This window comes from Salvelinus namaycush, unplaced genomic scaffold (assembly GCF_016432855.1).
Source record: "Salvelinus namaycush isolate Seneca unplaced genomic scaffold, SaNama_1.0 Scaffold776, whole genome shotgun sequence".
Taxonomy (NCBI): domain Eukaryota; kingdom Metazoa; phylum Chordata; class Actinopteri; order Salmoniformes; family Salmonidae; genus Salvelinus; species Salvelinus namaycush.
In genome coordinates this window covers 91,012-115,385 of record NW_024061504.1, presented here as the reverse complement: position 1 = coordinate 115,385, position 24,374 = coordinate 91,012, and the positions used below count along the sequence as shown (strand labels likewise).

Genomic DNA, 24,374 nt, shown 5'->3' with positions numbered 1-24,374 from the left:
GTGATGTTAGCGGAGCGTAAAGGGGCAGACGAGCTGTACGCCGTAAAGATCCTGAAGAAGGATGTAGTGATTCAGGATGATGATGTGGAGTGCACCATGGTGGAGAAGAGAGTCCTGGCCCTGTCAGGGAAACCTCCCTTCCTCACACAGCTCCACTCCTGCTTCCAGACCATGGTAAACACACACACACACGCACACACACACACACACACACACAGAGGCACACACACACAGAGGCACACACCATCCTCAAGAGCAGGTGTACTGCTTTTATCAGTGTTTTCTGAGGTGGAATTCTGGGAATACCTGGGGAATACTGAACAGTCTCTCTCTCTCTCTCTCTCTCTCTCTCTCTCTCTCTCTCTCTCTCTCTCTCTCTCTCTCTCTCTCTCTCTCTCTCTCTCAATCCTTGCTGTCTCTCTCTACCTCTCTCCTCCCTCTCTTTGTCTTCACTTGAGAGCCAGGTCTGTCTATGGCGGCCTCTTTCAATAGCAAGGCTATGCTCACTGAGTCTGTACATAATCAAGGATTTCCTTAATTTTGGGTCAGTCACAGTGGTCAGGTATTCTGCCACTGTGTATTCTCTGTTTAGGGCCAAATAACATTCCAGTTTGCTCTGTTTTTTGGTTGATTCTTTCTAGTGTGTCAAATAGTTATATTTTCGCTTTCTCATGATTTGGTTGAGTCTAATTGTGTTTCTGTCCTGGGGCTCTGTGGGGTCTGTTTGTGTTTGTGAACAGAGCCCCAGGACCATTTGGCTGAGGAAACTCTTCTCAAGGTTCATCTCTCTTTATGTGAGGGCTTTGTGGTGGAATGTGTGGGCATCGCTTCCTTTTAGGTGGTTGTAGAATTGAACAGCTCTTTTCTGGATTTTGACAACTAGCGGGTATCGTCATAATTCTGCTCTGCATTGTTTGGGGTTTTGCGTTGTACACAAAGTATATTTTTGCAGAATTTCTGCATGCAGAGTCTCAATTGAGTGTTTGTCCCATTTAGTGAATTATTGGTTGGTTAGTGGACCCCAGACCTCCCAACCATAGAGGACAATGGGTTCCATAACTGATTGAAGTATTTTTAGACAGATCCTAATTGGGATGTTGAGTTTTATGTTCCTTTTGATGGCGTAGAAGACCCTTCTTGCCTTGTCTCTCATATCGTTCACAGCCTTGTGGAAGTTACCTGTGGTGTTGATGTTAAGACCGAGGTAGGTGTAATTCTTTGTGTGCTCTAGAGCAGCAGTGTCTAGATAGAATTTGTATTTGTTGTCTTGGCTACGGGACCTTTTCTGGAACACCATTATATTTATCTTATTGAGACTCACTGTCAAGGCCCAGGTCTGACAGAATCTGTGCAGAAGATCTAGGTGCTGCTGTAGGACCTCCTTGGTTGGGGACAGAAGCACCAGATCATCTGCAAACAGTAGACATTTTGATTTCTGAGTCCAATAGGGTGAGGCCTGGTGCTGCAGACTGTTCTAGTAGGGTGAGGCCGGGTGCTGCAGACTGTTCTAGTAGGGTGAGGCCGGGTGCTGCAGACTGTTCTAGTAGGGTGAGGCCGGGTGCTGCAGACTGTTCTAGTAGGGTGAGGCCGGGTGCTGCAGACTGTTCTAGTAGGGTGAGGCCGGGTGCTGCAGACTGTTCTAGTAGGGTGAGGCCGGGTGCTGCAGACTGTTCTAGTAGGGTGAGGCCGGGTGCTGCAGACTGTTCTAGTAGGGTGAGGCCGGGTGCTGCAGACTGTTCTAGTAGGGTGAGGCCGGGTGCTGCAGACTGTTCCAGTAGGGTGAGGCCGGGTGCTGCAGACTGTTCTAGTAGGGTGAGGCCGGGTGCTGCAGACTGTTCCAGTAGGGTGAGGTGCTGCAGACTGTTCTAGTAGAGTGAGGCCGGGTGCTGCAGACTGTTCTAGTGCCTTCGCCAATGTATGGTTAGGTCTGCTCTATACCAAGTTACCCACTGAGTCTCGTCCCTGTTTTACTCCTGGTAGGTTGGTGGATGGGACTACCACCTCTCTGTAACCTAGCAACCCGTGGGTCCATTTCTTGTAGGGTGACGCTGTCTGTATTTCTGATTTCTTTCTGCTAGTTAGGGAAAAGGCAGATAACCTCATGGCCTCGGGTAATCCAGGATGAGATAGTGAAGGCTTTGTGTTCTTGACTTTGGTCAAGGTCTGGGGTGGACTGTTCTGCTGTGGTGGGGAGACTTTGGTCTGGGTCTGAGGTGGACTGTTCTGCTGTGGTGTGGAGACTATGGTCAGGGTCTGAGGTGGACTGTTCTGCTGTGGTGTGGAGACTTTGGTCAGGGTCTGAGGTGGACTGTTCTGCTGTGGTGGGGAGACGTTGGTCTGAGGTGGACTGTTCTGCTGTGGTGGGGAGACTTTGGTCAAGGTCTGAGGTGGACTGTTCTGCTGTGGTGTGGAGACTTTGTTCTGGGTCTGAGGTGGACTGTTCTGCTGTGGTGTGGAGACTTTGGTCAGGGTCTGAGGTGGACTGTTCTGCTGTGATGTGGAGACTTGGCCAGGGTCTGATGTGGACTGTTCTGCTGTGATGTGGAGACTTTGGTCAGGGTCTGAGGTGGACTGTTCTGCTGTGATGTGGAGACTTTGGTCTGAGGTGGACTATTCTGCTGTGGTGTGGAGACTTTGGTCTGGGGTGGACTGTTCTGCTGTGATGTGGAGACTTTGGTCAGGGTCTGAGGTGGACTGTTCTGATGTGGTGTGGAGACTTTGGTCAGGGTCTGAGGTGGACTGTTCTGCTGTGATGTGGAGACTTTGGCCAGGGTCTGAGGTGGACTATTCTGCTGTGGTGTGGAGACTTTGGCCGGGTCTGAGGTGGACTATTCTACTGTGGTGTGGAGACTTTGGCCAGGGTCTGATGTGGACTGTTCTGCTGTGGTGGGGAGACTTTGGTCAGGGTCTGAGGTGGACTGTCCTGCTGTGATGTGGAGACTTTGGTCAGGGTCTGAGGTGGACTGTTCTGCTGGCTTCTCTGTGGGGGTGGCCAGCTCTCTAGTGGGTTGTTCTCTGTCACACGTCATTGTTCTCACCCTCTCCTCCAGCAGTCTGATCCTATCCTCTAGTGCTCTGTTCTTCTCCTGCTCTTTCTCCTGTTGATGTTGTCTCACCACAGTCCAGAGTGCAGATATGTCTCTCTCCACCTCCAGCTCTCCGGGTCTGCTTGAAGGGGTGTTCTTGTTGATGGAGTTTCTTTCTCTCTCTCTGTCTGTCTCTTTCTATGTCCCTCTCTCTGTCTTTCTCTCTGTTTCTATCTCCCTCCCCTCTCTCTTTAACCCTTCTCTCTCTCTCTCTCTCTCTCTCTCTCCAGGACAGGTTATATTTTGTGATGGAGTATATCAACGGAGGAGACCTCATGTATCAGATCCAGCAGGTCGGCAAGTTCAAGGAACCCCACGCTGTGTGAGTACACACACACACACACACACACACACACACACACACACGCACACACGCACACACAGACACGCACGCACACACGCACACACGCACACACGCACACACGCACACACACACGCACACACGCACACACGCACACACACACGCACACACGCACGCACTCCTGTGCCTGGTCTAACTCAGTGTGTGGTGTGTAGTTTCTATGCTGCAGAGATCTCCATCGGCCTCCTCTTCCTCCATTCCAAAGGCATCGTTTACCGGTGAGTGACTGTTTTACTTCATGTTTGTTACGTGTGGTATTCCGTCTGGCCCCGCGGCCTTGTGAATGTTTGTCAGCAAGACAAAAGGAGCTGATCATGGACTACAGGAAGCAGAGGGCCGAGCATCAACCTGTTGTAGTGGAGCGGGTTGAGAGTGGGTCCACATCCCTAATGGTCTATCATGGTCCAAACACACTAACACGGTCGTGAAACGGGCCCAACAACGCCTCTTCCCCCTCAGGAGACTGAAAAGAGTTGTCATGGGCCCTCAGATCCGCAGCAGTCTAAGGCACTGCTTCTCAGGGCTAGAGGCGTCACTACAGACCCTGGTTCGATTCCAGGCTGTATCACAACCGGCCGTGATTGGGAGTCCCATAGGGCGGCGCACAATTGGCCCAGCGTTGTCCGGGTTTGGCCGGGGTAGGCCTTCATTGTAAATAAGAATATGTTCGTAACTGACTTGCCTAGTTACATATTACCTCAACAACCTCATACCCCTGCACATTGACTCTGTACTTGTACTCCTTGTACATAGTCTCATTATTGTGTCACTATTTCCTTTATTTATTTTTTTGCAAATTTGTCTTACTTTCTAACTCTGCATTGTTGGGAAAGGGCTCGTAAGTAAGCATTTCACAGGAACAGCTGGTGCTCTAATGCATGGTTCAGTGTTGCTTGTCTCGAAACAAGTATAGAGGGCATTTAGCTTGTCTGGTAGGCTCGCATCACTGGTGTCGTGATTTGACTTTTAACATTAATCTAAAGACTGTTATTTATCAAATCAACCTAAATATGTTTACTTGTTACCCGATTTAAATGAATCATGTAACAATTACCTCATTAGGATCTGGGGCACCGTGCGGTTCTTTAAAGAGTTACCAGCTCCCAAATTAAACTCTAAAGGTCTTTATCTATCACATCTATAAACAGTCAACTTATTCATCATAACCTCGTATCATATCATCTGAACAGTCGTAACCTTGTATCTGCAAAAACCAGAGCCTTACTCAGTGGTGTAAAGTACTTAAGTAAAAATACATTAAAGTACTTAAGTAAAAATACTTTAAAGTACTTCAGTAAAAATACTTTAAAGTACTTCAGTAAAAATACTTTAAAGTACTACTTAAGTTGTTGTTTTGGGTCTCTGTAGTGATATTTTATTGATCTTATTTTACTATTTATATTTTTGCCAACTTTTACTTTTACTTCACTACATTCCTATAGAAAATAATGTACTTTTTACTCCATACATTTTCCATGACACCCAAAAGTACTCGTTACATTTTGACAGGAAAATGGTCCGATTCACACACTTATCAAGAGAACATCCCTGGTCGTCCCTACTGCCTCTGATCTGGCACTCACTAAACACAAATGTTTAGTTTGTAAACGAGTGTTGGAGTGTGCCCCTGGCTATCCGTCAATTTTTATTTATTTTTCATGGTGCCGTCTGGTTTGTTTAATATAAGGAATTTGAAATGGTTTATACTTTTACTTTAGATACTTAAGTATATTTAGAACCAAATACTTTTAGACTTTTACTCAAGTAGTATTTTACTGGGTGACTTTCTTTTTTACTTGAGTCATTTTCTGTTAAGGTATCTTTACTTTTACTCAAGTACGACCGTAATGAGTAAAACTCATACTCAAGTACGACCGTAATGAGTAAAACTCATACTCAAGTATGACCGTAATGAGTAAAACTCATACTCAAGTATGACCGTAATGAGTAAAACTCATACTCAAGTATGACCGTAATGAGTAAAACTCATACTCAAGTACGACCGTAATGAGTAAAACTCATACTCAAGTACGACCGTAATGAGTAAAACTCATACTCAAGTACGACCGTAATGAGTAAAACTCATACTCAAGTACGACCGTAATGAGTAAAACTCATACTCAAGTACGACCGTAATGAGTAAAACTCATACTCAAGTACGACCGTAATGAGTAAAACTCATACTCAAGTACGACCGTAATGAGTAAAACTCATACTCAAGTATGACCGTAATGAGTAAAACTCATACTCAAGTACGACCGTAATGAGTAAAACTCATACTCAAGTATGAGTACTTTTTCCACCACTGGCCTTACTTGTGATTCAGTACTACACAAATTGCTTTATTATTTATTTACCTAAATGGTATTTATTTATTTAACTAAATGGTAAAATAGGATAAACATACACACTAAATACATTAAAAACAGGCTCCCAGCGGACTGACAACAATGTAGCTGCTTGTTACAAAAGACCTCTCTTAACAAAAACACTTTCATCATTGTTCATATTTCATGCACAACACATAGGATGGACACATCAAGTGGCTAGACTTTCCAAGTTACAGTATTTCCTTTAGAACATTTTTAATGACATCACAAAATAACAACCAAAATGACATTAGTGTTCTATAGATGGCTTCTGACCGTTCCCCGCATTCTATGTTAGAAATATTGTTCCTGTATTCGCTTTAGAATGTGTTAGAGTTCTAGCGGGAAAAGTATTCTTAAAACAAAGCACATTCTACCAACTACCAACTACAACTACCTCTTCCTCTACTGTATTTATTTATTTTGCTTCTTTGCACCCCATTATTTCTATTTCTACTTTGCACATTCTTCCACTGCAAATCTACCATTCCAGTGTTTTACTTGCTATATTGTATTTACTTCGCCACCATGGCCTTTTTTTGCCTTTACCTCCCTTATCTCACCTCATTTGCTCACATTTGCTCACATTGTATATAGACTTATTTTTCTACTGTATTATTGACTGTATGTTTGTTTTACTCCATGTATAACTCTGTGTTGCTGTATGTGTCGAACTGCTTTGCTTTATCTTGGCCAGGTCGCAATTGTAAAACTTGGCTACCTGGTTAAATAAAGGTGACATTTTAAAAAAGTACAAATTCCTTGGCTGAAATTGTAGAGGGAGACCTGAATCTTCTCTCCTTGATTTACACCCGGGCGTGAGTTGTTAACCCCCACCAGTTCCGCCCTCTGCGGGTGAGGTGGGTCTGGTTGAAGTTATTCATTGCAAACCTGATCTGACCTTTTTGGATCCTCACAGGACTGGGCAGCTTGCGGCTAGGTTTCCCTTTTTAATCCGTAATAGTTTGCAAGTCCTGACCGATCCGTCGTAGTCCTGTAGTGACGCTTTGCTTGTTTGATGGCTCGTCAGAGGTCGTAGCGGGATTCAGAGGTCGTAGTGGGATTTCTTATCAGGATTAATATCCCTCTCCTTGAAACCGGCAGCTCTAGCCTTTAGCCTCTAGCCTTTAGTCTCTAGTCTTTAGCCTTTAGTCTCTAGTCTCTAGCCTTTAGTCTCTAGTCTCTAGCCTTTAGCCTTTAGTCTCTAGCCTTTAGTCTCTAGCCTTTAGCCTTTTGTCTCTAGCCTTTAGTCTCTAGTCTCTAGCCTTTAGTCTCTAGTCTCTAGTCTCTAGCCTTTAGTCTCTAGTCTTTAGCCTTTAGCCTCTAGTCTCTAGCCTTTAGCCTTTAGTCTTTTGTCTCTAGCCTTTAGTCTTTAGTCTCTAGTCTTTTGTCTCTAGCCTTTAGTCTCTAGCCTTTAGTCTCTAGTCTCTAGCCTTTAGCCTCTAGTCTCTAGCCTTTAGTCTCTAGCCTTTAGCCTTTAGCCTTTAGTCTCTAGCCTTTAGCCTCTAGTATCTAGCCTTTAGTCTCTAGCCTCTAGTATCTAGCCTTTAGTCTCTAGCCTCTAGTCTCTAGCCTTTAGCCTTTAGTCTCTAGCCTTTAGTCTCTAGTCTCTAGCCTTTAGCCTTTAGTCTCTAGCCTTTAGCCTCTAGTCTCTAGACTTTAGCCTCTAGTCTTTAGTCTCTAGTCTCTAGCCTTTAGCCTCTAGTCTCTAGCCTTTAGCCTCTAGTCTCTAGCCTTTAGCCTCTAGTCTCTAGCCTTTAGTCTCTAGCCTTTAGCCTCTAGTCTCTAGCCTTTAGCCTCTAGCCTTTAGCCTCTAGCCTTTAGCCTTTAGCTCAGTGCGGATGTTGCCTGTAATCCATGGCATTTACATAATGGTTACCTGGAGGAAAATGGGGGGGAGGGTCTTGCTTTTTCAATTTCAGTAAATATTTTTGTCATTTGTAATTTATGAAATGTCAATTTTTTTCCCTCAGTTTTTCTAGAATTAGTTGCTTATTAGGCTGTATATATGTATATGTGTATCTGTATCTGTATATATTGATTGGTGAGGAGTCGTTCGCGAACAAACAGCTCTTTTTGAACAGCTCTTTTTTTGTGAACATTGGGAACCAAATTGCATCGGTGAAAGAGCCGTTCATTTGGTTCCTCATTTGAACACTGCTGCTACTGGGTGAATCCTGCAGAATGATTCTCTGAAGAGGGTGAATCCTGCAGAATGATTCTCTGAAGAGGGTGAATCCTGCAGAATGATTCTCTGAAGAGGGTGAATCCAGCAGAATGATTCTCTGAAGAGGGTGAATCCGGCAGAAACAATAAATAGTGGGAGACCGTGTCAATCTGGTCCACAATGATCTTTTTAGTGCATAAAAAAATTGCAGGCGATCTAATAATTTCTCCAGGTAAAAATGTATTTGAACGTACATTTGACGATCTGACAATGATAATAGTACCCTGTCGTTTGACCTAGGAGCACCGCCTCTGAATGTGCTTCACAGCTCATTGAGTGCGGTCTTAGTGCCAGCATCGGTTTGTGGTGGTAAACAGACAGCTACGAATAATATAGATAAACTCTCTCGGTAAATAGAATGGTCTGCAGGGATTCTAACTCAGGCAAACAAATACTCTTTCTTAACATTAGAAATTGCACACCGGCTGTTGTTAACAAAGGGACGCAACCCCTCCCCCTCTCACCTTACCCGAGTCTGCCGTCCGGTCTTGACAATGCATAGAAAAACCAGAGAGTTGTATATCCTACAAATACCTAGGTGTCTGGCTAGACTGTAAACTCTCCTTCCAGACTCATATTAAACATCTCCAATCCAAATACCTAGGTGTCTGGCTAGACTGTAAACTCTCCTTCCAGACTCATATCAAACATCTCCAATCCAAATACCTAGGTGTCTGGCTAGACTGTAAACTCTCCTTCCAGACTCATATCAAATATCTCCAATCCAAAATCGAATCTAGAATCGCCTTTCTATTTCGCAACAAGGCCTCCTTCACTCACGCCGCCAAACATACCCTCGTAAAATTGACTATCCTACCGATCCTCGACTTCGAAGATGTCATCTACAAAATAGCTTCCAACACTCTACTCAGCAAATTATATGCAGTCTATCACAGTGCAATCCGTTTTGTTACCAAAGCGCCTTATACCACCCACCACTGCGACCTGTATGCTCTAGTCGGCTGGCCCTCGCTACATATTCGTTGCCAAACCCACTGGCTCCAGGTCATCTATAAGTCTATGCTAGATAAAGCCCCGCCTTATCTCAGCTCACTGGTCACGATAACAACACCCACCCGTAGCACGCGCTCCAGCAGGTATATCTCACTGGTCATCCTCAAAGCTAACACCTCCTTTGGCTGCCTTTCCTTCCAGTTCTCTGCTGCCAGTGACTGGAACGAATTGCAAAAATCGCTGAAGCTGGAGACTTACATTTCCCTCATTAACTTTAAACATCAGCTATCTGAGCAGCTAACCGATCGCTGCAGCTGTACATAGTCCATCTGTAAATAGCCCACCCAATCTACCTACCTCATCCCCATATTGTTTTTATTTACTTTGCTGCTCTTTTGCACACCAGTATCACTACTTACACACCATCATCTGCTCATCATCATCTGCTCATCTATCACTCCAGTGTTAATCTGATAAATTGTAATTACTTTTCTACTATGGCCTATTTATTGCCTTACCTCCTCACGCCATTTACACACACTGTATAGAGACTTTCTTTTTTTTCTATTGTGTTATTGACTGTACGCTTGTTTATTCCATGTGTAACTCTGTGTTGTTGTTTCTGTCGCACTGCTTTGCTTTATCTTGCCCAGGTCGCAGTTGTAAATGAGAACTTGTTCTCAACTTGCTTACCTGGTTAAATGAAGGTGAAATAAATAAATCCACGTCCTTGTTCAGCAATGACTCCCGAGAAACATAAGATAGTCTTGAACGGAGCTCATCCAGTTTGTTCTGCACGTTCGCCAACAGAGGGAAAATCGCGGTCTCCATTCTCTCAAACGTAGTCTTGTCACGACGGCGCCTCGCTAGCCTCTCTTTCCCCGCCGCTTCCTGGGGATTAGGGCCTGATCCGGGCTAAACGTCCAGAGCTGCCAACTCGTTGAAGTAGAAATCTTCTTCATCCAAATCCGGGTTAGTAACCACTGTTCTGATGTCCAGACGCTGTTGTCATGGAGACAGTGCGTTGTTCTCAACGCGTGTTTGTTCTGACTGGTCGGATTCGGCTGTCGGACTGCCACATTGTGAAGCGTGATTCATCACTCCATAGAATGCATTTCCGTTGCTGCAGAGTTCAATGGCGGCGAGCTTTACACCACTCCGGCCGACGCTTTTGCATTACGCACGGTGATCTTAGCCTTGTGTGCGGCTGCTCAGCCATGGAAACCCATTTCACGAAGCTCCTGATGAACAGTTCTTGTGCCGACGTTGTTTCCAGAGGCAGTTTGGAACTCAGTAGTGAGTGTTGAAACGGAGGACAGATGACTTTTATGCGCTTCCTGCTTCAGCACTCGGCGGTCCCGTTCTGTGAGCTTGTGTGGCCTACCACTTCGAGGCTGAGCCGTTGTTGCTCCTAGACGTTTCCACTTCACAATAACAGCACTTACAGTTGACCAGGGGCAGCTCTAGAAGGGGAGACATTTGAAGAAATGACTTATTGGAAAGGTGACATCCTATGACGGGGCCACGTTCAACATCACTGAGCTCTTCACTAAGGCCATTCTACTGCCAATGTTTATGTATGGAGATTGAAAGGCTGTGTGCTCAATTATTACACACCGGTCAGCAACGGGTGTGGCTGAAACAACCGAATACACACATTTTGAAGAGGGTGTCCACATACTTTTGTATATATAGTGTATGTTTAACGTGTGTGTATGTATGTTTAACGTGTGTGTATGTATGTTTAACGTGTGTGTGTGTAACGTGTGTGTGTCTCTCCTAGGGATCTGAAGCTGGACAACGTGATGCTGGATGCAGAGGGACACATTAAGATAGCTGACTTTGGGATGTGTAAAGAGAACATGTTAGACGGTGTCACCACCAAGACCTTCTGTGGGACCCCAGACTACATCGCTCCTGAGGTAATGGTCTCTTCTGTTCTTGAGCTCCCTATCCTCTTCTTTCTCCTCCCCCCCTTAGTCCTCTATCCTCCTCCTATCTCATCCCTCTCTCCTCCCCCCTTAGTCCTCTCTCCTGCTCCTATCTCATCCCTCTCTCCTCCCCCTTAGTCCTCTCTCCTCCTCCTATCTCATCCCTCTCTCCTCCCCCCTTAGTCCTCTGTCCTCCTCCTATCTCATCCCTCTCTCCTCCTCCCCTTAGTCCTCTGTCCTCCTCCTATCTCATCCCTCTCTCCTCCCCCCTTAGTCCTCTCTCCTCCTCCTATCTCATCCCTCTCTCCTCCCCCCTTAGTCCTCTATCCTCCTCATATCTCATCCCTCTCTCCTCCCCCTTAGTCCTCTCTCCTCCTCCTATCTCATCCCTCTCTCCTCCCCCCTAAGTCCTCTCTCCTCCTCCTATCTCATCCCTCTCTCCTCCCCCCTTAGTCCTCTCTCCTCCTCCTATCTCATCCCTCTCTCCTCCCCCCCCTTAGTCCTCTATCCTCCTCATATCTCATCCCTCTCTCCTCCCCCTTAGTCCTCTCTCCTCCTCCTATCTCATCCCTCTCTCCTCCCCCCTTAGTCCTCTCTCCTCCTCCTATCTCATCCCTCTCGCCTCCCCCCTTAGTCCTCTATCCTCCTATCTCATCCCTCTCTCCTCCCCCCTTAGTCCTCTCTCCTCCTCCTATCTCATCCCTCTCTCCTCCCCCCTTAGTCCTCTGTCCTCCTCCTATCTCATCCCTCTCTCCTCCCCCCTTAGTCCTCTATCATCCTCCTATCTCATCCCTCTCTCCTCCCCCCTTAGTCCTCTATCCTCCTCCTATCTCATCCCTCTCTCCTCCCCCCTTAGTCCTCTCTCCTCCTCCTATCTCATCCCTCTCGCCTCCCCCCTTAGTCCTCTCTCCTCCTCCTATCTCATCGCTCTCGCCTCCCCCCTTAGTCCTCTCTCCTCCTCCTATCTCATCCCTCTCTCCTCCCCCCTTAGTCCTCTCTCCTCCTCCTATCTCATCGCTCTCTCCTCCCCCCTTAGTCCTCTCTCCTCCTCCTATCTCATCCCTCTCGCCTCCCCCCTTAGTCCTCTCTCCTCCTCCTATCTCATCCCTCTCTCCTCCGCCCTTAGTCCTCTGTCCTCCTATCTCATCCCTCTATCCTCCTCCTATCTCATCCCTCTCTCCTCTCCTCCAGATCATAGCTTACCAGCCCTATGGGAAGTCCGTGGACTGGTGGGCCTTTGGAGTTCTGCTCTACGAGATGCTGGCTGGACAGGTAGGGGTGTGTGTGTGTGTGTGTGTGTGCGTGTGTGTGTGTGTGTTTGTGTGTGGGTGGTGATATTTGTCTCGGTACATAGTCTTACAGTACGTAGTGCAGAATGTCAGCCGTGTCCTCTCAGCGGTGCTTTGTGTGTCCCTCCCCAGCCTCCGTTCGATGGTGAGGATGAGGATGAGTTGTTTCAGTCCATCATGGAGCACCACGTCTCCTACCCCAAGTCCATGTCCAAGGAGGCTGTCGCCATCTGCAAAGGGGTGAGTATACACACTTACACTCTCTCACTCTCACACACACACTCTGACCTCTGACCCCTGTCTCTAGTTGATGACTAAGCACCCAGGGAAACGTCTGGGCTGTGGTCCGGAGGGGGAGAGGGATATAAAGGAACATGCCTTCTTCCGTTACATGGACTGGGACAAACTGGAGAACAAGGAAGTCCAGCCGCCCTTCAAACCCAAAGCTGTGAGTCTAACCTTTATAACCTATCTCTACCTATATATATATATATAACCCTCTATACCCTCATTATAACTACCTACTACCCCTTCAAACCCTAAGCTGTAGAATAGATCCACTGGATCTCTAAGCTGTAGAATAGTTCCACTAGATCTCTAAGCTGTAGAATAGATCCACTAGATCTCTAAGCTGTAGAATAGTTCCACTAGATCTCTAACCTGTAGAATAGATCCACTAGATCTCTAAGCTGTAGAATAGTTCCACTAGATCTCTAAGCTGTAGAATAGATCCACTAGATCTCTAACCTGTAGAATAGTTCCACTAGATCTCTAACCTGTAGAATAGATCCACTAGATCTCTAAGCTGTAGAATAGATCCACTAGATCTCTAAGCTGTAGAATAGATCCACTAGATCTCTAAGCTGTAGAATAGTTCCACTAGATCTCTAACCTGTAGAATAGTTCCACTAGATCTCTAAGCTGTAGACCTATAGAATATTCTAGATCCACTAGATCTGGTAAAAACAGGTACTTTTTCCAAATGTTGTTTTGTAACAGCCTGAATTTAAATTGGATTAATTTGAGATTTTGTGTCACTGGCCTTTACACAATACCCCATAATGTCAAAGTGAAATTATGTTTTTAGAAGAAAAAAAATTTCATTTTGAAAATGAGAACCTGAAATGTCTTGAGTCAATAAGTATTTAACCCCTTTGTTATGTCAAGCCTAAAGTAGTTCAGGAGTGAAATGTGCTTAACATAATAAATTGCATGGACTCTGTGTGCAATAACAGTGTTTAACATGATTTTTGAATGACTACCTCATCTCCGTACACCACACATACAATTATCTGTAAGGTCCCTCAGTCGAGCAGTGAATTTCAAACAAAGATTCAAACATAAAGACCAGGGAGGTTTTCCAATGCATCACAAAGAAGGCCATCTATTGGTAGATGGGTAAAAATGTAAAAAAGCAGACATTGAATATCCCTTTGAGCATGGTGAAGTTATTAATTACACTTTGGATGGTGTATCAATACACCCAGTCACTACAAAGATACAGGCGTCCTTCCTAACTCAGTTGCTGGAGAGGAAGGAAACTGCTCAGGGATTTCACCATGAGGCCAATGTTGACTTTTTAAAACGGCTACAGAGTTTAATGGCTGTGAAAGGAGAAAACTGAGGATGGATCAACAACATTGTAGTTACTCCACAATACAAATCTAAATGACAGAGTGAAAATAAGGAAGGCTGTACAGAATAAAAAATATTCCAAATTATGCATCCTGTTTGCAATAAGGTACTAAAGTAAAACTGCAAAAAAAATGGCAAAGAAATTAACTTCATGTCCTGAATACAAAACATTATGTTTGGAGAATATTCAACACAACACATCACTGAGTACCGCTCTTTATATTTTAAAGCATGGTGGGGGCTGCATCATGTTATGGGTATGCTTGTCATCGGCAAGGACTAGGGAGGTTTTTAGGATAAAAAGAAACAGAATAGAGCTAAGCACAGGCAAAATCCTAGAGGAAAACCTGGTTCAGTCTGCTTTCCAACAGACACTGGGAGACAAATTCACCTTTCAGCAGGACAATAACCTAAACCACAAGGCCAAATCTAAACTGGAGGAGCTTACCAAGATGACATTGAATGTCCCTGAGTGGCCTAGTTACAGTTTTGGCTTAAATTGGCTTGGAAATCTATGGCAAGACTTGACCATGTCTGTCTAGCAATGATCAGCAACCAACTTGACAGTGCTTGGATCATTTTTTAAAGTTTAATGTGCAAGTGTTGCACAATCCAGGTGTGCAAAGCTCTTAGAGACTTACCAAGAAAGACTCACAGCTCTAATCGCTGTCAAAGGTGATTCTAACATGTATTGACTCATTACTTACCTAATCAAGAAATATATTTTGTTTTGTTTTGTTTTGTTTTTTTACAAATGTTACAATTTTTCTTCCAATTTGACATTCCAGAGTATTTTGTGTAGATTGTTGATTAAAACAATGACAATTAAATCCATTTGAATCCACTTTGTAACAACAACAAAATGTGGGAAAAAGTCAAAGGCAAGTCAAACAGCAATTGGTTCATTCATCCCCCAAGCCCTGCCCACAAACCTCAAATATCATCCGCCATTAGTCTGAGCCAACAGATGCCAATGTCTCATTGAGGGGATTCCATTAACCTTTACCGAACCTCAACCCCGGATCCGGGATCACCCCCCACCCCCCCCACACTGATTAGCATCGCTAGCATAGCGTCACAATTAAATAGTAGCATCTAAATATCATTAAATCACAAGTCCAAGACACCAAATGAAAGATACAGATCTTGTGAATAAAGCCACCATTTCAGATTTTTAAAATGTTTTACAGGGAAGACAAAATATGTAAATCTATTAGCTAACCCCGTTAGCAAAAGACACCACTTTTCTAACTCCATCAGTTTCTTACTCCATCAGGTGCTATCACCAATTCGGCCAAATAAAGATATTGATAGCCACTAACCAATAAAAAACCTCATCAGATGACAGTCTGATAACATATTTATTGTATAGGATAGGTTTTGTTAGAAAAATGTGCATATTTCAGGTATAAATCATAGTTTACAATTGCACCCACCATCACAACTCGACTAGAATAAATACAGAGAGCAACGTGTATTACCTAATTACTAATCATAAAACATTTCTTAAAAATACACAGCTCACAGCAATGGAAAGACACAGATCTTGTGAATTCAGACAATATTTCAGATTTTCTAAGTGTTTTACAGCGAAAACACAATAAATCGTTATATTAGCATACCACATATGCAAACGTTACCCGAGCATTGATTCAAGCCAAAGAGAGCGATATCGTTATCATCGCCAAAATATATTAATTTTTTCACTAACCTTCTCAGAATTCTTCCGATGACACTCCTGTAACATCATATTACAACATACATATAGAGTTTGTTCGAAAATGTGCATATTTAGCCACAAAAAACCGTGGTTATACAATGACAATACTAGCAAAACTAGCCTGAAAATGTCGGGCGCCATCTTTCACAGTGATCTTGTCTCATGGATAACTATTCATAAACTTGACTAAAAAAATATAAGTTGGACAGCTATCGAAAGACAAATTAGTTCTTAATGCAATCGCTGAATTACATTTCTAAAATTATCCTTACTGTGCAATACAGGGTTCGCCAAGCGAAGCTATACCAAACAAAATGGCGGAATATGCGTTTAAAATTTTTCGACAGAACAACGATTTATCTTCTTAAATATTTCTTACTATGAGGTGATCTTCCATCAGAATCTTGGGCAATGTATCCTTTCTTGGGTCTAATCTTCTTTTGGTCGAAAGATGTCCTCTGTCCGTCGAAATGCCCACTAACGTTCGACCGGGACCCCGAAACGTGCCCGGCGCTTCAAAGAGCATCACATAGAAATGCCTCAAAATCGCACTAAACGGATATAAATTGCTATAAAACGGTTTAAATTAACTACCTTATGATGTTTTTAACACCTATAACGAGTAAAAACATGACCGGCGATATATTACTGGCTAAACAACAGCTTGGAAAGAGAGCGGGTCCAACGTCCATCGTGCGTCAGGCGCAGGGAGCAAAAGAACGGTACATCCGGTCTTTGGCGTTTTATACAGGCCCTGATTGCGCAATCGACTCCATTCAAATTGTCACCACTTACTGACATCTAGAGGAAGGCATGGGCAGTGTTTGTATCCTCATAGGATTTACAGGGACTTTAAAACTGACCTGGAACCAGAGGCCAAGATTTCTGAAATCTCACTCACTGGGAGGAAAAGTGCTGTAGAATGAGTTCTGTTTCACTCAGAGACATAATTCAAACGGCTATAGAAACTAGAGAGTGTTTTCTATCCAATAATAACAATAATATGCATATTGTACGAGCAAGAATTGAGTACTAGGCAGTTTAATCTGGAGAGCAAATTATGCTAATGCGAAACAGCACCCCCTATAGTGGCAAGAAGTTAATCTGATCCAGGCTCCAGGGTAGGTGTCTCATTGAGGGGATTCCATTCATCTGACCCAGGCTCCAGGGTAGGCGTCTCATTGAGGGGATTCCATTAATCTGACCCAGGCTCCAGGGTAGGCGTCTCATTGAGGGGATTCCATTAATCTGACCCAGGCTCCAGGGTAGGCGTCTCATTGAGGGGATTCCATTAATCTGACCCAGGCTCCAGGGTAGGCGTCTCATTGAGGGGATTCCATTAATCTGACCCAGGCTCCAGGGTAGGCGTCTCATTGAGGGGATTCCATTAATCTGACCCAGGCTCCAGGGTAGGCGTCTCATTGAGGGGATTCCATTAATCTGACCCAGGCTCCAGGGTAGGTGTCTCATTGAGGGGATTCCATTAATCTGACCCAGGGTAGGTGTCTCATTGAGGGGATTCCATTAATCTGACCCAGGCTCCAGGGTAGGCGTCTCATTGAGGGGGTTCCATTAATCTGACCCAGGCTCCAGGGTAGGCATCTCATTGAGGGGATTCCATTAATCTGACCCAGGCTCCAGGGTAGGCGTCTCATTGAGGGGATTCCATTAATCTGACCCAGGCTCCAGGGTAGGCGTCTCATTGAGGGGATTCCATTAATCTGACCCAGGCTCCAGGGTAGGTGTCTCATTGAGGGGATTCCATTAATCTGACCCAGGCTCCAGGGTAGGCGTCTCATTGAGAGGATTCCATTAATCTGACCCAGGCTCCAGGGTAGGCGTCTCATTGAGGGGATTCCATTACGTAATCTGACCCAGGCTCCAGGGTAGGCGTCTCATTGAGGGGATTCCATTAATCTGACCCAGGCTCCAGGGTAGACGTCTCATTGAGGGGATTCCATTAATCTGACCCAGGCTCCAGGGTAGGCGTCTCATTGAGGGGGTTCCATTAATCTGACCCAGGCTCCAGGGTAGGTGTCTCATTGAGGGGATTCCACTAGGCAGGTAGCCTAGTGGTTAGAGCGTTGAACTTGTAACCGAAAGGTTGCTAGATCGAATCCCCGAGCTGACAAGGTAAAAATCTGTTGTTCTGCCCCTGAACAAGGCAGTTAACCCACTGTTCCTAGGCCGTCATTGTAAATAAAAATTTGTTCTTAACTGACTTGCCTTGTTAAATAAATAAAAGTTTTTAGAAAATCTGCTCCAGGGTAGGCGTGTTTTGCACCGGGTCAACGTTAATTGCAATAGTTTAGGAACCGGGCTGCTTCCTGGGTGTGAACCAGGTTCCCCGTTCAAAGCCCAGGGTGAAGAAGTCTCCAAACAAAAGTGACTAAATTAAACACGTGGAGTGAAGAGGAGGATTGTGTGTTTTGAAAAAGTGATAGTTTTTTAATTAAAACGCTTTATGTGCCTTCCTGATGAAAACTAGTTTGAAAATTAAAACATATTTGATGGAAAAGTGGTGTTGTATGTTTCTGGTCGATGTACCATGATGCCTTGTTGACAACATGACCGGGCAGATTACTGTTCTGTTAGAGAAGGCTGCTCCTCCCTCACCGCCCGGTCACATCACAGGCCTCAGCCCGGTGTCCCACAGCTCAGCATAATTACTGTTCTGTTAGAGAAGGCTGCTCCTCCCTCACCGCCCGGTCACATCACAGGCCTCAGCCCGGTGTCCCACAGCTCAGCATAATTACTGTTCTGTTAGAGAAGGCTGCTCCTCCCTCACCGCACGGTCACATCACAGGCCTCAGCCCGGTGTCCCACAGCTCAGCATAATTACTGTTCTGTTAGAGAAGGCTGCTCCTCCCTCACCGCCCGGTCACATCACAGGCCTCAGCCCGGTGTCCCACAGCTCAGCATAATTACTGTTCTGTTAGAGAAGGCTGCTCCTCCCTCACCGCCCGTTCACAGGCCTCAGCCCGGTGTCCCACAGCTTAGCATAATTACTGTTCTGTTAGAGAAGGCTGCTCCTCCCTCACCGCCCGTTCACAGGCCTCAGCCCGGTGTCCCACAGCCCGGTGTCCCACAGCCCAGTGTCCCTCAGCCCGGTGTCCCTCAGCCCGGTGTCCCACAGCTCAGCATAATTACTGTTCTGTTAGAGAAGTCTGCTCCTCCCTCACCGCCCGGTCACATCACAGGCCTCAGCCCGGTGTCCCACAGCTCAGCATAATTACTGTTCTGTTAGAGAAGGCTGCTCCTCCCTCACCGCCCGTTCACATCACAGGCCTCAGCCCAGTGTCCCACAGCCCGGTGTCCCACAGCCCAGTGTCCCTCAGCCCGGTGTCCCTCAGCCCGGTGTCCCTCAGCCCGGTGTCCCTCAGCCCGGTGTCCCACGGCTCAGCATAATTGAACCCACTGGTTTGCGTTGTCGCTAGGTCACAGGATGGTGAGGCTTCATTGACTCATTTGAACCAATGAAAGTCCAAGGATGATGTCCGGTCCGAATTGTGATTGGTTGGCTGATTTTATTATCCAATCCAATATTCTCATTCTTACGTCACTAGTCCATTCATCCAATGACCAGCTTTTACCCCTTGAGTTTCTGTTATTCATTTATTTCCTTCAGAGTCGTGTTAAGTTGGTATGAAATGAATCAGCACCACACTGGTGGAAAAAAAGTATATTTATCTTCTGTTGTGGATGAGGACCGGATGACTCTCCATCCATCTACATTATATTTATCTTCTGTTGTGGATGAGGACTGGATGACTCTCCATCCATCTACATTATATTTATCTTCTGTTGTGGATGAGGACTGGATGACTCTCCATCCATCTACATTATATTTATATTCTGTTGTGGATGAGGACTGGATGACTCTCCATCCATCTACATTATATTTATATTCTGTTGTGGATGAGGACTGGATGACTCTCCATCCATCTACTACATTATATTTATATTATGTTGTGGATGAGGACCGGATGACTCTCCGTCTACTTCATTATATTTATATTATGTTGTGGATGAGGACCGGATGACTCTCCATCCATCTACATTATATTTTTATTCTGTTGTGGATGAGGACTGAATGACTCTCCATCCATCTACTACATTATATTTATATTATGTTGTGGATGAGGAATGGATGACTCTCCGTCCATCTACTTCATTATATTTATTATGTTGTGGAGGAGGAATGGATGACTCTCCGTCCATCTACTTCATTGTATTTATATTATGTTGTGGATGAGGACCGGATGACTCTCCGTCTACTTCATTATATTTATATTATGTTGTGGATGAGGACTGGATGACTCTCCATCCATCTACTACATTATATTTATATTCTGTTGTGGATGAGGACTGGATGACTCTCCATCCATCTACTTCATTATATTTATATTATGTTGTGGATGAGGACTGGATGACTCTCCATCCATCTTCATTATATTTATCTTCTGTTGTGGATGAGGACTGGATGACTCTCCATCCATCTTCATTATATTTATCTTCTGTTGTGGATGAGGACTGGATGACTCTCCATCCATCTTCATTATATTTATCTTCTGTTGTGGATGAGGACTGGATGACTCTCCATCCATCTACTTCATTATATTATGTTCTGGATGAGGACTGGATGACTCTCCATCTCCTTCATTATATTTATATTATGTTGTGGATGAGGACTGGATGACTCTCCATCTACTTCATTATATTTATATTATGTTGTGGATGAGGACTGGATGACTCTCCATCCATCTACATTATATTTATATTCTGTTGTGGATGAGGACTGGATGACTCTCCATCCATCTACATTATATTTATATTATGTTGTGGATGAGGAATGGATGACTCTCCATCCATCTACATTATATTTATATTATGTTGTGGATGAGGAATGGATGACTCTCCATCCATCTACATTATATTTATATTATGTTGTGGATGAGGACTGGATGACTCTCCATCCATCTCCTTCATTATATTATGTTGTGGATGAGGACCGGATGACTCTCTGTCCATCTCCATTATATTTATCTTCTGTTTCTCCTCTACTTTCTGTGTTTTTATTTCATCCATCCATCCCTCTTCTCTCTCCCTCCTCCACAGTGTGGTCGCGACGCAGAGAACTTTGACCGTTTCTTTACACGCCACCCCCCCGTCTTGACCCCCCCTGACCAGGAGGTCATCATGAACCTGGACCAGGAAGAGTTCCAGGGATTCTCATTTGTTAACCCAGAGTACCCCGACATGGACTGACCAATCACAGCGCTGCATTAGCTCCATGATCCTGCCCCCTTCTTCCAGATCTCATTTCATTACCAGGATATGGTTTAGGACCAAGGGTGTGTCCCAATCACCTCTCCTCCCTCTTGAGCGTGCACTTGTCCACTACTCCCGAGTGGCGCGGCGGTCTAAGGCACTGCATCTCAGTTCAAGAAGCGTCACTACAGTCCCTGGTTCAAATCTAGGCTTTATTACAGCGGTCTAAGGCACTGTATCTCAGTGCTGGAGTCGTCACTACAGACCCTGGTTCAAATCCAGGCTGTATCACATGATCGGGAGTCCTAATAGGGCGGGGCACGATTGGCCCAGTGTCGTCCAGTTTTGGCCGGGGGTTTGACCGTCATTATAAATAAGAATTTGTTCTTAACTGACTTGCCTAGTCAAATGAAGGTTAAATACATTTTTTTTTAAATAAACACAAATGTAAAAACATTGTAATGGTGTAAAGCTGGAGTAGAGCTTCCATTTTACCACTCATTTCCTTTCAAGTGAACAAGTGCATACTTTGGGAGAGAAGGGGAGAGAATTGGGGCATAGCCTAGTCCCTACTACCCATATCTACTGTTCAAACCCTAACCTAAACACAGATCTAGGATCAGATTCCCCCCAATGCCCCAGTCTGAACCATTATGGAGATCTGACCTCTGATCAGCGGTTAAAGACAACTTCTACTCAACAGAACAGAAGGACCCAATGTGTCTATGAAATCCTATAAATGCTGAATCCAATCGATTTTAACTCATCAATAATAAAATCAATCAGTTACATTCCACCATCAACCAATCAAATGACCTCCCACTGTTCTGGGACCAATATTGACCGACTGATCGAACTGATCGACTTTCTACTATTAATGATCAATCAGGGTATTGTTTTTGTATTGATTAGGGATTTACTGTCAGAATTGTTATGACGTGTTAGCATGTTAGCATGTTAGCATCATGTTATTACAGGGAGGGAGGCTGAATATACGTAGCCTCCTTGGTACTGTCACCACCACCACCTCACACACCATGTTACGTTACTGTAAAACTGTGCCAAAGCAGGGTCAGAGTTCAGGGTCCAGTGTCCTCCGTTACCAGGGAGACACACTGCAGCCATTTTGTGCCACAGAGCCCAACAACCACACCTCAGAATAGTATTCACTGCAACTGGAAACGCACAGACACACTGCAGCCATTTTGTGCCACAGAGCCCAATAACCACACCTCAGAATAGCAGTCACTGCAACTGGAAACACACAGACACACCAGGGTTCATCTCCAGTAGTCTGTCAACCCGGTCCAACCACCCATCTCTAGATATCGCTCTGAGACCAGGGCCCATTCCCTCTATAGTGACCTGCTATTGACCAGAGAGGGCCCATTCCCTCTATAGTGACCTGCTATTGACCAGAGAGGGCCCATTCCCTCTATAGTGACCTGCTATTGACCAGAGAGGGCCCATTCCCTCTATAGTGACCTGCGATTGACCAGAGAGGGCCCATTCCCTCTATAGTGACCTGTTATCGGTCAGGTCCCTGGGCCATTCCCTCTATAGTGACCTGCTATTGACCAGAGAGGGCCCATTCCCTCCATAGTGACCTGTTATCGATCAGGTCCCTGGCCCATTCCCTCTATAGTGACCTGTTATCGATCAGGTCCCTGGCCCATTCCCTCTATAGTGACCTGTTATCGATCAGGTCCCTGGCCCATTCCCTCTATAGTGACCTGTTATTGACCAGAGAGGGCCCATTCCCTCCATAGTGACCTGTTATCGATCAGGTCCCTGGCCCATTCCCTCTATAGTGACCTGTTATCGACCAGGTCCCTGGCCCATTCCCTCTATAGTGACCTGTTATCGATCAGGTCCCTGGCCCATTCCCTCTATAGTGACCTGCTATTGACCAGAGAGGGCCCATTCCCTCTATAGTGACCTGCTATTGACCAGAGAGGGCCCATTCCCTCTATAGTGACCTGCTATTGACCAGAGAGGGCCCATTCCCTCTATAGTGACCTGCTATTGACCAGAGAGGGCCCATTCCCTCTATAGAGACCTGCTATTGACCAGAGAGGGCCCATTCCCTCCATAGTGACCTGTTATCGATCAGGTCCCTGGCCCATTCCCTCTATAGTGACCTGCTATTGACCAGAGAGGGCCCATTCCCTCCATAGTGACCTGTTATCGATCAGGTCCCTGGCCCATTCCCTCTATAGAGACCTGCTATTGACCAGAGAGGGCCCATTCCCTCTATAGTGACCTGTTATCGATCAGGTCCCTGGCCCATTCCCTCTATAGAGACCTGCTATTGACCAGAGAGGGCCCATTCCCTCCATAGTGACCTGTTATCGATCAGGTCCCTGGCCCATTCCCTCTATAGAGACCTGCTATTGACCAGAGAGGGCCCATTCCTTCTATAGTGACCTGTTATCGATCAGGTCCCTGACCCATTCCCTCTATAGAGACCTGCTATTGACCAGAGAGGGCCCATTCCCTCTATAGTGACCTGCTATTGACCAGAGAGGGCCCATTCCCTCTATGGTGACCTGCTATTGACCAGAGAGGGCCCATTCCCTCTATGGTGACCTGCTATTGACCAGAGAGGGCCCATTCCCTCTATAGTGACCTGCTATTGACCAGAGAGGGCCCATTCCCTCTATAGTGACCTGCTATTGACCAGAGAGGGCCCATTCCCTCTATAGTGACCTGTTATCGATCAGGTCCCTGGCCCAGTAGAAAGTAGTGCACTGCATTATCTGACCACTGCCAAACAGGGATGTTATAGTTGATACTTAACCAGGGGAGTTAGTTAGTACTGGTTTAGTTAACCATGGTGTTAGTTAGTACTAGTTTAGTTAACTAGGGGGTTAGTTAGTTAGTACTTGGTTAGTTAACCAGGGGGGTTAGTTAGTACTAGGTTAGTTAACTGGTTATTAGTACCGGGGGGGTGGGCGGTGTTCTGTAACTGTTTAAAGAGAGATCTGATTATATTACCAGTTAAATGTGTCAAACCTGGAAAATACTGGAACATTTCTTTTCTTGTGTCAAGAGTGACTGGGTATGATGAGGAGGATTACAATGATGATGAGGATGATAACAATGAGAATGAGGATGGTAAATGAGGATAATGAGGATGTTGATGATAATGATAATGATAATGATGATGATAATGAGGATGGTAATGAGGATGATGTTGATAATGATGATGATCATGAGGATGGTAATGAGGATGATGATGATGTTGATAATGAGGATGATGATGGCTGAATCTTGTTTTGTGTGTCCGCTGAGCTAAAGGCTATAGGCCTCATCTGATCTTGTTTTGTGTGTCCGCTGAGCTAAAGGCTATAGGCCTTATCTGATCTTGGGGAGTTAACTCAAGTGTCTACTGTCTTACAGGAAACTTACAGAGATGTGTAACGATGTAGGGAGAGGGGGTGTGTCGTTGATCTTGTGTAAGTGTAAATCTGTCTTCTGATTGGATAATATAATATAACTCAACTCACCTCCTGGTGCCTAACGTCTCAA

General features: G+C 45.2%; 1 protein-coding gene across 1 annotated transcript; it reads left to right on the top strand.

Annotated features, from left to right (window-relative positions):
• LOC120042773 (protein kinase C beta type-like) lies at positions 1-24,374 on the top strand (the record flags this gene model as incomplete). The annotated part of the gene is made up of 8 exons (XM_038987576.1): positions 1-174; positions 3,317-3,408; positions 3,603-3,665; positions 10,781-10,919; positions 12,120-12,200; positions 12,350-12,457; positions 12,525-12,665; positions 20,691-24,374. Coding segments are annotated over 8 exons (948 nt in total), but the record flags the coding sequence as incomplete, so codon positions are not given.